General features: G+C 43.8%; 1 protein-coding gene across 6 annotated transcripts in view; it reads right to left on the bottom strand.

Moving 5' to 3' along the window:
* Positions 1 to 17,057, bottom strand: part of SV2B (synaptic vesicle glycoprotein 2B) — a 102,391-nt gene that overhangs the window by 9,077 nt on the left and 76,257 nt on the right. For all 6 annotated transcript variants that reach the window (XM_073304204.1, XM_073304202.1, XM_073304206.2 and 3 more), the window contains 5 exons: positions 14,543 to 14,653; positions 13,589 to 13,677; positions 12,151 to 12,315; positions 5,417 to 5,550; positions 1,272 to 1,472 (listed from right to left, as the gene is read on the bottom strand). In XM_073304204.1, the coding sequence (XP_073160305.1) occupies positions 1,272 to 1,472; positions 5,417 to 5,550; positions 12,151 to 12,315; positions 13,589 to 13,677; positions 14,543 to 14,653 (700 nt within the window). The remainder of the gene's footprint in view (positions 1 to 1,271; positions 1,473 to 5,416; positions 5,551 to 12,150; positions 12,316 to 13,588; positions 13,678 to 14,542; positions 14,654 to 17,057) is intronic.

The raw sequence follows: 17,057 nt of genomic DNA, 5'->3' as shown, positions 1-17,057 counted from the left end.
TTTCATGTTGAACTGATTGGAAATGAAGTATTTTGGATCAGTTCAACAAACCAAAATGAAATATTTCAGCTTGGGCATATTAAAATGTTTTGTTTTGATAAAAAATGCCAAAACAAAATGTGAGGTTTTTTTTCAAATTCAAATTTTTTTCAGAACTTTTCATTCTGTGAAAAGTTTCAGCAGTTCAACCTTTTGTCCCAATTTGGGATGAAAAGAAATGTTGAACAATCAGAATTTCCTGCAGTAAGGAAATTCTGATTTTTATTTAGCTCTAACATTTGTCAGCTATCCCAGTTTTTTGACAGGACACTTTTGGTTTGGTTGGGTGTGTCCCATGTCCATTACAAGAGCTCTCAATTTACTTTGATGTTGATACAGCTTGGTGCTGCCATCCCACCATGTGATTAAGCTATATTGGCACTAGATGACATTACCTGGCCACTTTGTGAAACAACATCAGAAAATCCCTGTGTATGCATCACAGTCACATAAAATGAGAATTTAGTCCCACAAGACAAGAAGGTGACACCTTTATCAGTATGTAGCATAATCAGTAATCCAGTCCATGGATGCTTGATCCAGTCCAGGATTTAGGTACAGTCTGAGTTTATTCAGTTTGGGAGCTTGAGGTCCTGAGAGAGAATTATAGGGTCCTCTCTGTGTCCAAAAGCCATAGTAAAGAATCTCTTTCTATATCAATTACAAATAAGCGTTGTCTCGCCTCTACCACAAAGGATGATACAGGCATCTGCATTAGCATCACTATCAACACAACCGTGCCTAGAGATCCCAACTAAGACCAGGGCCCCATATGCTAGGTACTGGGCAAACCCAGAGTGAGAGACAACCCTTGCCATGAAGAGCTGCCAGTCTAAATAAACAGAATACAAAAAGGGTGGGAGTGGAGATGCACAGAGAGGGGGAGTGACTTGTGCATGCTATTACAGTGGGTCAGTTGCAGAGCGATACATTTCTATGGCCTGTGTAAGACAGGAGGTCCGACTAGATGATCACAATGGTCCCTTCTGGCCTTGGAATCTATGAAATAGGACCCAGGTGCCCTAAGTGCTCATCTAGTGCCCTACTCACTGAACCATTGACTCCTCTGCTTTATTTGGTATTGGAGTGACTCATTGCCCACTTAGCCGGACCATTTTTCATTTGTGCGCACAGAAACAGACACCTGTGTATTCACAGTATGCCTTTATCATGCCCAAGGTCATCCACGCACCCAGCTGTTGACATGTCAGTTGACCATCATCTTCACTCACCAATCATCTTTATCCTTCCTATTTTGTCCATGAGCAGTGCTGAGATGATGTTGCCAGGCAACACGGACAAACTACCCAGGAAACTGACAAGATAAATTAGGAAGTCGTTTTCCTGCTCGAAGTCCAGGTGACATCCCTCCTTCTGGTCCAGGAAGGTGCAGTTTATAAACCTGCACTCAATGAATTTGTGTTCATAAAGATCTGAGAAGGCAAGAGACAAAGACTGGACCCTCAACGTAGTAGCAACAGCAGCTGGGAATAAAGGTACATTCTCAGAGCTCAGTTTAGATGCAGGTACATCAGAGTGGAAAGGTGTTCCCTGCCTGAGTGGAGGTAGCTGGAGGCATTATGCCTGAGTAGCCAGAAGCAGGCATAATATGTGAAAGGCCACTGTATGCAACACATGTAGAACAGATATAAGCCTGTACACCTCTTTGCATTAGCTGATATGCAGGGAACGGGGTTGTGCACAGACACCCAAACTGCCTCATAAAGCTTCCTCTGGGTTCTTCAGTGCTGTCAGCAGGTCTATCATCTCCCTACCCTTCAGTGCTTGGGGAGTGCTGGCTACAGCATTATGCCTGCCCTTTGCACTAGAGGGAAGAGGAGCACCCTTTTAATGCACCCATGCTGGAGCAGACATAATTTGGCCCTAATTGCTTGGCATTTCAACCAGTGATGAGCAATAACCCAGGAGCTAGTGCTATCGTCTGCAATTTCCATCATCCAGTGGTTTGTTTTCAGTTAAAGGGGAAGTGAAAAGCTCTTTTTAAATTAATAAGTGAATCAATTAAATTAGTTAAGCTGCTTGAGATCCCAAATCAGAAGCTAGATATGGGCTGAAAAATGACTATCTTCAGCCAAAATTGTTTAATCAGTTCCCCTATTACTTTAACTTGCCAAGGTCTGAATTCATTTTTTCTGGGTTTCTGCTTATGGTGTCATTCAACAGTCAATGACACCATAAGCAGTGCAATCAAGGAAGGCTGGGAATTCAGCTGTCTGATCTGCTCTAAGCCCTCATCAAGTGCTACCTGAAACTAAAGATGAGATGGAAGCTACAGATGGAAGCAGTCTTAACCTCTGGCAAAATCCTGATCTCAATGTAAATTTTGTGACTCAGACACATATGTGCATGGAATGATAAGCTCGGGTCTTGAAAAATGGGAAAATCCTACTTCATCTTACATTTTAAGGCAACTGTAGTATATACACCTGGTTCTACAGAAGTTCACCATAGTCACAGAGCTAACACCACAACTGGTCTCTTGTGGCACCTTAGAGACTAACCAATTTATTTGAGCATGAGCTTTCGTGAGCTACAGCTCACTTCATCAGATGTTTACCGTGGAAACTGCAGCAGACTTTATATACACACAGAAATCATGAAACAATACCTCCTCCCACCCCACTGTCCTGCTGGTAATAGCTTATCTAAAGTGATCAACAGGTGGGCCATTTCCAGCACAAATCCAGGTTTTCTCACCCTCCACCCCCCCACACAAATTCACTCTCCTGCTGGTGCTAGCCCATCCAAAGTGACAACTCTTTACATAATCAAGTCGGGCTATTTCCTGCATAGATCAAGGTTTTCTCACATCCCCCCCACCCCCATACACACACAAACTCACTCTCCTGCTGGTAATAGCTCATCTAAACTGACCATTCTCCAGGTTTAAATCCAAGTTAAACCAGAACATCTGGGGGGGGGGGTAGGAAAAAACAAGAGGAAACAGGCTACCTTGCATAATGACTTAGCCACTCCCAGTCTCTATTTAAGCCTAAATTAATAGTATCCAATTTGTTACCAAAAGCAACTACAGCATTTGCTCAAGAAACTTCCTGAAAAAGCACAAGATCAAATCCGCACAGACACACCCCTGGAACCCCGACCTGGGATATTCTATCTACTACCCAAGATCCATAAACCTGGAAATCCTGGGCGCCCCATCATCTCAGGCATTGGCACCCTGACAGCAGGATTGTCTGGCTATGTAGACTCCCTCCTCAGGCCCTACGCTACCAGCACTCCCAGCTACCTTCGAGACACCACTGACTTCCTGAGGAAACTTCAATCCATCGGTGATCTTCCTGATAACACCATCCTGGCTACTATGGATGTAGAAGCCCTCTACACCAACATTCCACACAAAGATGGACTACAAGCCGTCAAGAACACTATCCCTGATAATGTCACGGCTAACCTGGTGGCTGAACTTTGTGACTTTGTCCTTACCCATAACTATTTCACATTTGGGGACAATGTATACCTTCAGATCAGCGGCACTGCTATGGGTACCCGCATGGCCCCACAGTATGCCAACATTTTTATGGCTGATTTAGAACAACGCTTCCTCAGCTCTCGTCCCCTAAAGCCCCTACTCTACTTGCGCTATATTGATGACATCTTCATCATCTGGACCCATGGAAAAGAAGCCCTTGAGGAATTCCACCATGATTTCAACAATTTCCATCCCACCACCAACCTCAGCCTGGTCCAGTCCACACAAGAGATCCACTTCCTGGACACTACAGTGCTAATAAACAATGGCCACATAAACACCACCCTATACCGTAAACCTACTGACCGCTATTCCTACCTGCATGCCTCCAGCTTTCACCCTGACCACACCACACGATCCATCGTCTACAGCCAAGCTCTGCGATACAACCGCATTTGCTCCAACCCCTCAGACAGAGACGAACACCTACAAGATCTCTGTCAAGCTTTCTTACAACTACAATACCCACCTGCAGAAGTAAAGAAACAGATTGATAGAGCCAGAAGAGTTCACAGAAGTTACCTGCTACAGGACAGGCCTAACAAAGAAAATAACAGAACGCCACTAGCCGTCACCTTCAGCCCCCAACTAAAACCCCTCCAACGCATTATTAAGGATCTACAACCTATCCTAAAGGATGACCCAACACTCTCACAAGTCTTGGGAGACAGGCCAGTCCTTGCCTACAGACAGCCCCGCAACCTGAAGCAAATACTCACCAACAACCACATACCACACAACAGAACCACTAACCCAGGAACTTATCCTTGCAACAAAGCCCGTTGCCAATTGTGCCCACATATCTATTCAGGGGACACCATCACAGGGCCTAATAACATCAGCCACACTATCAGAGGCTCGTTCACCTGCACATCCACCAATGTGATCTATGCCATCATGTGCCAGCAATGCCCCTCTGCCATGTACATTGGTCAAACTGGACAGTCTCTACGTAAAAGAATAAATGGACACAAATCAGATGTCAAGAATTATAACATTCATAAACCAGTCGGAGAACACTTCAATCTCTCTGGTCACGCAATCACAGACATGAAGGTCGCTATCTTAAAACAAAAAAACTTCAAATCCAGACTCCAGCGAGAAACTGCTGAATTGGAATTCATTTGCAAATTGGATACTATTAATTTAGGCTTAAATAGAGACTGGGAGTGGCTAAGTCATTATGCAAGGTAGCCTGTTTCCTCTTGTTTTTTCCTACCCCCCCCCCCAGATGTTCTGGTTTAACTTGGATTTAAACCTGGAGAATGGTCAGTTTAGATGAGCTATTACCAGCAGGAGAGTGAGTTTGTGTGTGTATGGGGGTGGGGGGGATGTGAGAAAACCTTGATCTATGCAGGAAATAGCCCGACTTGATTATGTAAAGAGTTGTCACTTTGGATGGGCTAGCACCAGCAGGAGAGTGAATTTGTGTGGGGGGGTGGAGGGTGAGAAAACCTGGATTTGTGCTGGAAATGGCCCACCTGTTGATCACTTTAGATAAGCTATTACCAGCAGGACAGTGGGGTGGGAGGAGGTATTGTTTCATGATTTCTGTGTGTATATAAAGTCTGCTGCAGTTTCCACGGTAAACATCTGATGAAGTGAGCTGTAGCTCACGAAAGCTCATGCTCAAATAAATTGGTTAGTCTCTAAGGTGCCACAAGTACTCCTTTTCTTTTTGCGAATACAGACTAACACGGCTGTTCCTCTGAAACTGGTCTCTTGTTTGACTTCCCCCTTCTTATTCCCTGATCACTGTCACAGCCCAACACACGCACTTCTATAGCACCACTACAAACCATTCACCACAAATCAGACATGCTCATTGTTCCACAGACTAGACCAAGCCAGGAATCCCTTTACCAGTGTTATAGAAGACAGTGGATATAATGGTGCAGTTTTTGAAGAAGGTCTCGATGGCTGTCACATCTTCAAAATAGCATTCCTCAAACAGCACGTCCTCAAATGTCACATATTTGAATTTCATCTTAGTAAATCTGCAGGGCAGGAAAAGAAGCCACCCCAAGTAACAGTGAGTAAGCACAAAGCACTCAGTGACCCTTCAAATAACTTCCTAACGTGCAAATGCTGTGGTCACACAGAGTGACAATGGTGGTTTATGGGATTGTTCCTGAGGAAAAGTGTTCTGTGAATGCAAGAAAGGGGTTGTTTTAGTAGAAATATGTCATCTAGAATTCCCTGCACCTGCTTCACTCCTCAGAGTCCTCACATCAAACCAATCCACCCTTTCAGCCAAGGAGGACTGGATACAGCTCCTATCAATACTGCTGCTGGATCAGCTGGAGAAGGTATCACTCAGCAGCAATGCATAGCACTCTCTCTGTCCCTGGGCAGAGCCTCTTGTCCCTATTCTTCCTCCCATCCCCTTGCCAAGGGTAAATAAAAAATATCCTTTATCAGAGGCCATTGGATCTATTGGGCTAAGCATGAGGTCTCAGAGGCACAAACACCTAATCTCCAGTCCCATTTCTGCCACTGTTTCTCTCTGTGGCCTTGGATAACATCTCTGTGCCTTATTTTCCCCATCTGTACAATATGATGGAGGGAATCACCAGATGGCACTGTTACACGTTGTTTCCAAAGTTCTTTTCCTTATCGTGCGAGCACTATTCATTTCTGGAAGAAATGCAGCATTGTTATTAGTGTTGTGATGTAGTTTCTTTCTGCGGGGCTGTTGCAAACAGCAATCAGGTTTTCTTCTTGCCTTAATTTCTCAACTAGAGTCAATTCTTCAAGCAGAATTGCTTCCTGGGAATGAGGCATTGGTCCTGGGCTGAGATTTTTGGAAGAAGGGATTCACCTGCATGTTGTTTGCGACTGCCTCTGTTCAAGGACTACTGTGTGTAGTTTAAATAAAACAATTTAAACTAAGAATATACTCAGGCTCCGCATCGCTGATTTCTCCTGTCATGGGAAGCCAACCTGCAAGGCCCTGACATCTGCTACCCACTTCTTAGATGGGTGACACTATTCTTACTTACCTACAGTATCTCAAAGGGGTATTGTGAAAATTTATTCGCTAATATGTCGGGAGTGCTTAGAAGATGTAAAAGAGTATGTATGTGTAAGCGCAAGTGTTATCATCCAAACTAATGAGACCAGGGCAGGCACCAGATAAAAAGCTTTGAATAAAGATCCAGCACTTTAGTTTAATTGAGCATCTGCTAGTTTGATGTTTTTACTCCACTACATTAATGCTACATGCTTCTCAACAGAGGCCTCAAAAAGACATTATTAATGCTCAAACATTACATGAAGACTAATCAAGCTCTATGTTCCATAAGGAAGGTCTCAGAGGTTACAGCGAAACTGAGGCTGATTTGCATTTGCTCAGTAATAGTCTGTGAGGCATTTACTCTCCAAGGCCTGTAAAGAGCCCTCTCCCGGCAGTTTGATTTCTGAACAGTCATCTTTCAAGGAGTTATAAAGCAGTTGCGTGGCGTCCAGTGGGGTTTTAACTCACAGCCAAGGGCTGACGGGAAAATGGAGACATAAGTCATATCAGGATGTGATACAGGTAGTGCTGAAACACAGTCTGAGCAGCTTCTGAGTGAGTTACTGCACTAGGAAAGAACCAAACAGGGACTGGGCTAACCCTTAATCACATGGCTGACGGCTCCTTTCACCCCAAAGAGATGAATGTCTGGTCACATCCCCACCCAGAGCTCAATCCTACAAGGTGCCAAGTGTCCTTGATGCTCCCTAAAGTCAGGAGGAGCTGAGGACATTCAGCACCTCAGCTGAATAATCAGCCCTTTGCACAATCAAGCTCCCAGTCCCTTCACCAAGACACTGTCCCAGTCCTGCCATCCAGTGTGTGGCTGCTCCCTAGTGGGGAGATAATAGTTCTGAAGCTACTCCCAAGTGCTACCAAGGAATACCTAACTATATTAACTGTGGCTGAAACTTGCCAGGTTACAGCAGAAGGGAAATGAAGCTTATTTCCTTTCACAAATGCTGAAGAGCATCAGCCTGTCCAGATGCAAAGCAGGACCAGGAAGGCAAAAGAACATGCAGGGAGGGCTGAAAGGGAAGAACATTTAATACCTGTACTCGCATGCGCACACGCACCCGCACACATCATTGAAATTGCCATAATATCCCCTCTCTCTCTCTCTTTCTCTCTCTCTCTCTCTCACACACACATCCTTGGGCCATATCCTATATTCTAATTTTGCATTATGAGAATTCAGATACAAAAAACTGTGCCCTCATAGTAGTTTACAAACAAAAAAGATTGTGGGATGGGGGGTATTTGGGGTGTAGTCTATTTACTTTCTATGGCCAGATCCAAAAGACACTCTATTGTATTGTAGTCTAAAGGAATTCTTTGTGCTACCAAACAGCCTTGGATCTGCCCAGGGTTTTGTCGTAAGTTCCCATCGGCCAGACCGATAACCATTTTGATTCCGTCATCAGAGGAGTGAAGTTCTGGAACAGACTTCCAAAAGGAGTAGTGGGGGGAAAGAAATCTAACTGGCTTCAAGACTGAGCTTGATAAGTTTGTGGAGGGGTTGGTATGGTGAGACTGCCTACAATGGCAGGTAGCTGATCTGCGACTGCTGGTGGCAAATCTCTCCAATGGCAGAACACTAGATGGGGAGGGCTCTGAGTTATTACAGATAATTCTTTCCAAAGCGTCTGGCTGTTGGGTCTTGCCCACATGCTCAGGTCTAACTGGTTGTCATATTTGAGGTCAAGAAGGAATTTTCCTCCAGGTCAGATTGGCAAAGATCATGGCCGGGTGGGGCGGGGGGGGGCATCTTCTTCTGCAGCATTGGGCATGGGTCACTTGCAGCTTTAAACTAGAGTAAATGGTGGATTCTCTGTAACTTGAAGTCTTTAAATCATGATTTTAGGACTTCAGTAATTCAGCCAGAGGTTAGGGGTCTTTTACAGGAGTGGGTAGGTGAGGTTCTGTGGCTTGCAATGTGAAAGAGGTCAGACTAGATGATTATGATGGTCCCTTCTGGTCTTAAAGTCTATGAGTCTATCAACTGGTCCTTCTGTAGCATTTTTCATCTGAAACATGTTACAGACATCCATTAACAAAGCTTCACAACAGCATCACAGCAGCGTCAGTCAACATTATCTCCAATTTAAATAGAGGGTAGCTGGAGGAGTTGGAAGGCAAAAGGGAATGAAGTGATTTATCCAAGGTCATGTAGTTACTAAGTTGCAGAGAGAGGAGTCCTGGCTGGATGCCCTGCACTTTAACCACTGAACACACTTCCTGTTAGGTTGGATTCTGGGGAGGGAAGAGGAGAATTTGCATCCTATTGCAGTAGTGGTCTCACCCAGGATGATTGGGCATAAACAAAGAAGCAACCATAAAAAGGCCACACTGATATCAAGTTCCATTAGAAACATATGGAAGTAACCCAAAACAATGTTTGACAAATGGAAACAGACAATAGCGATAGGGAATGCCATGTAGTTTTCAACTACTAGGAATAAAACAAAATGTGATTGTAGGATGGTAACTCTGGGTCCATAATGTATTCCTCCCAGGACACACATGTGCAGCTGAGATTTTAGAGAGTCTAAGTCTGTTTGGAAGTATGTGAGTAATTTATGTTGTAACACCTAGAAGGCGATGGGGTGAATTTCCATTTAGACATGTGGACATGGTCCCTGTAACAGAGTGCTGAGGGCTAGCACTTGAGTCAGCACCCTGGTCACTGTTTGTACTAATTAGGTTCCACTAGAAAAGGCCTAATTGGACAGAGGTGTACCTGATTACCAGGCCAGATTGGAGCTAGTAAATCAATGAACCAATTAGGCATTAACAGGGAAAGCTGTACAAAAGGGCACAGGAAGGAGGGTTTGGGGGAGGAAGAGAAAATGGGAGAGAGAAACAAACCAACCAGAAAGCTACAAGAGCCCAACAAAGGAAGTCCTCGGAAGTAGGGTCACCTTAATTCCCCACCCTTTGGAGAAGGAGTTAGAAAGTTGAGATACAGCGTGTAAAGGTGTAGAGACATTGTTATGTACGGCGGAGGGATTAAAACACCGAAAATTAACTATACAGTGGCATTTACAAACAAGAAGGTCTTAGAGCAGCCTGTGGAAAAGACAGGGGTGTGGCACACTGCCCCGTCACAGCCCCTCCCTCCATGATTTTCATTGTTTATGTTGCGGTAGTGCCCAATACATTCTCCATGCTGTACAGATGCAGAAGAAGACACAGTCCCTGCCCCAAAGAGCTTTCAGCCCAGAAAGACCAAAAAGAAAAACTAGACCCAGGGTAGGGAAAAGAGATACCACATACAAACTGATCACAGTGATGACAAATACATGTCTTGACAGTTACATAGGGTCAGATCCTCAGCTAGTGTAAATCAGCATAGCTCCGTTGACTTTAAAGCGTTAACTAAGGATCTGGCCAATATATTTTGTTTTGAGTTGGCAAGGGTGGGTGTGGGAGAAGTTTGTGAGTCAGATACAAAGGCAATGGCAAAACTCATATTGACTGGGATTGTGCGGAATAGTGGCCATGGTAAATAATGGTTTTAAGGGAGCACAGAAGTGTTGGCTTTCAGGAAGCAAAAGTGGAAAGTATATTTAAAAAGAAAACAAATCTTTCTTGCCCAGGACCACTAGATGTCAGTGTGTCCTAAGGAAAGAGAAGAAAGCCACCTCTGGATCCAAAGAGGCCCAGGAAAGCAATGCCTGCTCTGATTCCACATGCACTGGTCCCAGATGAAGAAGGTCCCATCACAAGGACATGTGAGCCTGTTAGAAGACGAATTCTGGGAAAGGAATTCCTCAAACACACTTCTTTAGGACTGGAGATGCGGATAAATGGGTTAGGGTGTAGAGAGAGCAGAGTAGAAAGACCACATGATCTGTAGAAAGCTGCCCTTGATGCTCCATAGGTTTGCACGTGGTGTTTCCCACAGAATGAGGGTTATGCCTAGCTGGGTGAATAATGCAAAAAGATGGTTCCTACAAATATCCTTTCCACTATTAATTTACATAATGTTGCATTGGCTGTGTCCATGGCTTTACTAGGGGCTTGGGGTTTACCTTTCTCAAATATCCAGCTGACTAAGTTCAACTGGCAAAACATATATGCTGAAAACAGATGTCACGGTCACAGGCATAAGGATTCATAGAAAATGAGTTTCAAATCCACACGCATGTGTTTTCAGACCAGAAGTGCTTATACACTCCCTTGTTGCTGCCAGCCTGATGGTAGAGAATTGAGATAGGATCATGGGCCCACCTCTTCCTCATCCCTTGCCATACCCTATGTGGCACCGTTTCTCCCCAGGAGTGTTTCCAAGGGATCAGACCACATGCACCACAGACACGAATACTAGAAGAATGGCAATTACAGGTGGCGTAAGTAGGACCTGACACAATCTAGCTGAGGTATTTCTATGGCCCTCAAGGGCACCTCACAACCTTTTAATTGATTTATTTTCACATCATCCCAAGAGCTATTGCTAGTGCTATTGCTCCCATTGTACAGACAGGGAACTGAGACTAAGAGAGATTAAGTGACTCACTCCAGGTTATACGGGAAGTCTGTGGCAGATCAGGGAATTTAACTTGGGTCTCACAGGTCACAGGATAGAACGTAACCACTGGACTATCATTCCTCTCTGCCTGACCCTAAATGTTCATTTAGTCTGGCCCCAGCCACAAGAGCAATTAGATTTCCTAGGAAGTTGGCAGCATGACATGAAAGGGACTGTATGACACACCTGATGCTGAGGGCCCTATTTATACGGTACCACTAAATGCTAGACTGCCTTGCTATGGAATGGCAACTTAATAGCCAAGATTTCAGGATTTCAAACAACGGCCAAGGTATGTAGTTTTGAGTAGACATGCATGTCTAATTTCTGCATGCAGTTATTGTAACTGCATGCTTAAATCAGGTACCTGTGTGTACAAACAGTAAACATGCTTAACTGGCAACTTACCCAGGTAATTACCCAATTTGCACATGCAGTTGCAGCATTTGCTTGTCTAATTAGTTTGAAAAACTGGCTGTATTCTAAAACTTCAGAGAGTCATGAACTGGTGATCACCAACATGCCCAGACTAGTAATGATCTAGAACAGGGATTGGCAACCTTTGGCCCGCGGCCCATCAGGGAAAGCACCTGGCAGGCCGGGCTGTTTTGTTTACCTGCAGTGTCTGCAGGTTCGGCCGATTGCGGTTCCCACTGGCTGCAGTTCACCGCTCCAGGCCAATGGGGGCTGCGGGAAGAGCAGCCAGCACATCCCTCGGCCCGCACTGCTTCCCGCAGCCCCCATTGGCTGGGGACGGTGAACAGCGGCCAGTGGGAGCTGCAATCGGCTGAACCTGCAGACGCTGCAGGTAAACAAACCGGCCCAGCCCGCCAGCAGCTTTCCCTGACGGGTCACATGCCAAAGGTTACCGATCCCTGATCTAGAATGTCCAATCCACTGCTACCCCTTACTAGTATGAGGTAAAGCCTGGGGGACATTCAAATGCTTGAAAATTTCAGCTCTTTCTCTAGAAATGATATGTGCCAAGTTTTATTGAACCATATGCCCTCACCCCCCAGATATAAAGGAAATCAGGTCACATTCACTTACTTATCATTGACAAATGCCCCATTCCTATGGATCTGGTTTTCCACTGTGAAGTTGAAGGTGAAGTGATCTATATGTTCCCGCTCGAAGATTTTCAGTCGGGATTCATACTCCTCATTCTGGAGATATCGGATCATGTCAGGGAACCAGACAGTAAGGCCATAGTAACTGCAGCAAGGAGAGGAAAGGGGCATGTTCAGGATAAAGTTTACACATATTTTGGACAATATCTGACTTGTAAGCAGCTCTAATTTTTGGTTCTCTGTCAATGCTTTTAGGTAAATTTAGTGCTTGGGGAAAGTGTCAGACTGACAGACTGGAGAGCAAAGTCTTCCATTTATCCACACCACAGGAATGTCATGGGCAATGGCAAAACCTGCCTTGGAGTGACAAGCAGGTAGTTCAGTCTCTAGGGAATTCTCAGCCCTTATTGAATTATCAGTTGAGGTTCCCAATGAAGAAGGCACCATTGGTGCCAACAAGAGATGGGTAAATACAGTAAAAATATTCTATATATATTGAATTCCAATTTTGGTAACAAATTCACTTTTTCGTGTCTGTGGTTCTTTTGCGTTCACCTTCTGGAACAAGTGCAATCAAGTTGCATTAGGATGGCTCCTTGTGGAAAGCAAAGATTAACTACACATTCCCTAATTCTCCATAAAAGAGAATTGTAAATTCACTTCCCAGGAGCATTAACACCAGAAACCCGACCATAAGTTACATTCAGCTGCACAAGGATCAGAAACTACACCATGTGCTGTATGTGACTAATCACAATTAAACAGCATAGTACATGCCACCGAGCTTAGGAAAATCATTTAACATTTTTCTAATACTTTTGAATCATGGTTGTATTCAGGAAAGCCATGATCCATTCATAGATGTTCTATGAACAGAAAAGGACAAACCATTTTTTGTTATAAACTATTTGTTCATCTTTATCACCAGATCAGGGGGTGGTGTCCCCAGTGTGGACACTTATTTGTTCTTAAGTGGACTGAAATCCACCCTCTTAGTTGACACAGACCAATGAACAGCCAGCCAGCTGGTAGGAATTACTTTTCGACACTACTAATACAGACAGGATTCAGACAAGGGACCTAGAAGTGAAAGACTCCATATAAGACTACTGAACCATGCAATACCAACATTTGCCCAAGGCCTGGTTTGTTCAAGGTATATTAAACTCTCTGTTATGGGCAGTTAGATCACTGAGTAAAACATAGATACTTAGTAGACCATGGCCTAGTTTTTCACTGGCTCTGTCTCTTTAAAATAGGATCAAGGGGACAAAATTTGATTTTTGTAGCAATTTATTTATATGCACAGTTAATCCCACAAAAGCTGAGAGCACATTTCATAGTAGATGGACCCTGACTGCAACAATTAAGCCCTCAGATGGCTACTGTTTCTTGAGAAAGTTAGAGGAGGGACTTACCTAAAGGCCATTGAAAACCAAACCACAGCCAGAATCAGTGTATTCATCCTGTACTGGGCTGTCAAGCAATACAACAGGTTGTCCCAGACCTACAGATCCACAGGAAGGTTTCAGTCACAGAGAAATCCTAGCAGAGATCTTGAAAGATTCATTTCTGACCAGATAATGAATTTAATATTAACAGTGAAGAGGGCTCATTTGGGGAAGATGGATGATCTGCTTTGATCCAGTGTTTGTTCCAAACTGTGTTCACAGGGATAGATTCATGAGATACATATGAGGACCTGAAGGGACAATGTTCATGAAGCCTTGCTCCAGTATCCTTCAGTATAAGCATATCTGTAATGAGCTGGCTAATGTGTACATGTAACACTGCCCTCCACTAAATGGATCTGGAGCTACTAAATTTAGTGTCTTATGGAACCTAGACTGCTAACAGCTAAGGGAGATTCTTCTTTACTTCAAGTGGAAGGAGCTTGTGCTTCTGGAGCCTAAGAATCTAGGTTTAACCCCACAGCTGCTATTAAGTTCTGGGCTGTCGTGGTGGGCAGCAGAATGGCAGGTGTGAAATCCGTAGCTGGCCAAAATGTTTATATTATAATGCTGGAGACTCAGCCTTAGCAAGCAGCAACATTAAGCAGATAGAATTTTAATTCATTCACTGGGGATGGTATTCTCTGTTTGTGCAAATAGAAGGGAAATCAGATACTTGTATGCTCTGATCTGACCCATATTAGCTTAACTGATATGCTGTGTATGGCTAATCAGTTCAGGAACTCGTTGGTGGCTTGGGTTAAGAAGAGACAGGGTGAAGATCGGGGTTAGGGGAGTATAGCAAATGCTACCAGAGCCCAGGCCCATTTATCCTACACAGTAACCCGAGGGATGTTGTGAATATGAATCAGAATCTCAACACATTGAAAGCTCTTGTGGGATGGTCCTCATGCTCCATACCTGTTTGAACGTGGTCGTGAATCTGACCAACCAGCGCTGGTACCATGTCCCTGTTGAGCTCTGGATTTCAATAAACTCATCTATTTGCTTTGGAGTTTTGATGTGGGCGACCTGAAAAGCACAAACCAAAGTTTCAGCAATTGACCCTAGATGGATTCAACCATTTCTCTGTTTTCTGCACAATTCCTTCTCTGCCTCCTGCAAAGCAATCTTCTCTGATGTTTGCCAAAGCATTTTCCCCTGCTATCTTTTCTTGATGTGTTGCCATTGGATACTGAGTTTTTCTCATGGGCTAAAAGTCTCTCTCTGTCTCCCTCTGTGACACATTTCAAATGTTTCACATCAACCTCAAATCTTCACTTATTAGATTGATAATAAAATGTAATTCTAACACCCAACACGTTAAGCTAACACACTTATGCTATGTAATCTTGATGTCTTTAAGAATCCGCCAGGTAATTAGAGCTGACAATTACTGCCAAAAAATTTCAGTGAATAGTTAATACAGTTTTAAAGAAACTTGCTTCAACTACTTTCATGTTCTCTTTTCTCAAATGCAACTGGCGAAAGCATTCTCTAACAGCAAATTTTAAGTGCCAGTGGAAGAACATTTGTGGAAAGTCAATTCTGAGTGCATAAATGTGTATGTTTGCATCAGAAAATTCATCCAATCAGAGAATAAAAACATACCATATGAATAATTTGTCCAGTCAAAATAGCCTGAATTTTGAATATTGAATACTTGTAAGTAAGTGCTCGTGAATGGGTTATAACCTAGGAATCAGTAACAGAAAGTATTTGGTGAATAATTTCGAGTAAAGAACATATTCAAGAAAATCACAGTCTGTTCACATGCAGAAAAAGAGGTGAAATTCACTGAATAATTCATTCAGTATGAATGATTCACCCAACTCGATAAGACAGTGTCTATGTTCTCCTGACTGGAACTGTTTAAATGTCAGATCTGGGAATTGACCCAGTAACAGCTGGTGCATGACTGACTGGCTCCTGCTGGCCAATTAGCAAAATACAACTTCACGTGGAAAGTACAAGGCAAGGAGAGCTCATTGTCTGTCTGTGCCAAGAGGTTTCAGTAAGTCTTGATTCAACAGCCAAACTCCAGATATGAAGTACAATATTTCAGACCATTATGACACATAGCAAATAGGACATCGTTAGCTGGAATAATAAGTGTTCATGAGTGCAGTATAGATTGACGGACTGAGTCCTAACAGGAGCAGATGCCTTTAGGATCATCAGATGCAGGAGCAAGGTACACGTGGATTTGACACAGGAGTGACAGACAAAACATGGTTTTAATCCAGGAGCAGCATTGGCTCAGAGGGCCCTAAATCCTCGAGGATGGTCAGTCTCACATTATAACATGAATGTGCCCGATTTATCCTGGTGCAAGTCGGAGAGAAGCTGGTGTGGACTGAGGCTGCCACTGTATATTAAAGGTGAGAGGTGGGGACAGCTCCTTAATAAGGGGCATGCACAGAGGGGAGAGCATCTGAAACATGCAGTATCCAGTTGGCCACAGCTTATAGATCTGCAGCATAACTGATCTGACCATCCCAGTTTTACAGGAGCAGATAACTTTCTTTCTTTCTTTCTTTCTTTCTTTCTTTCTTTCTTTCTTTCTTTCTTTCTTTCTCTCTCTCTCTCTCTCTCTCTCTCTCTCTCTCTCTCTCTCTCTCTCTCTCTCTCTCTCTCTCTTTTCACAGCAGTCCAATAGCTTGTGCCCTGGAAATAGCTCAGGCTCATTAAGCCCATTTTCTGACCCTGGAGTCTTAGCACACTTGGAGGTACAGTAAATTAATCTCTTGTATTATTGATGGGCTCATTCATTATGGATACTGTTCCTCCATAACTCCTCTTACCAGTTTATCGGGCTTTTTGCACCAAAAAGCTGAATTCTGCAGCCAAATTTTTCTTCCCTCCCTTCTTCCTTTAAGGGTATGTGCCTTCTCATACATAACAACCTATTTCAAGGAGCATTCCCTAGCTGGTGCACTCACTGTTTACAATGCACTCACTGTGATTAACAATTAACCCCACCACACGCATTCTCTAAGCTCACTGAATTAGACTTTGCCCATTTCAAATTTTTCACCCGAGCATTGGCCCAGTGAGTAGTAATCATTCACCTCCCTTTCCTTCAGAGAGATTAAAGGTTGGCTACCAGGCAGATGGGGTTCAGGAAGCTCATTAGGAGGTACATGGAGCTTAATCAGAGTTTGATTAGAAGCTGGAATGGAGAAAGGAGTCGTCCGGATTTCCCACATGAGTAATATCCCTCTCGTTTACTTTGCTCCTAGAACAGAGCAATTAGCTGTCTGAGTATAACTGGAAAGCCGCTGGGCTATCCACTGTGCTTTATTCCCATGCATATACAACTCCCACCAACTTTCCTGGGACTGATCACCACAAAACAAGGCTGGTATATGACCTGAAGTGTGCAGTCCTTATCTTCTCCCATTCTCCCTCCTGGCTGCTGGAGATCACATAGTGT

The sequence above is a fragment of the Lepidochelys kempii genome, chromosome 10 (assembly GCF_965140285.1).
Source record: "Lepidochelys kempii isolate rLepKem1 chromosome 10, rLepKem1.hap1, whole genome shotgun sequence".
NCBI classification, from domain to species: Eukaryota; Metazoa; Chordata; order Testudines; family Cheloniidae; genus Lepidochelys; species Lepidochelys kempii.
Note: the sequence above shows the minus strand (reverse complement) of the source record. Positions and strands in the feature narration are given on the sequence as shown.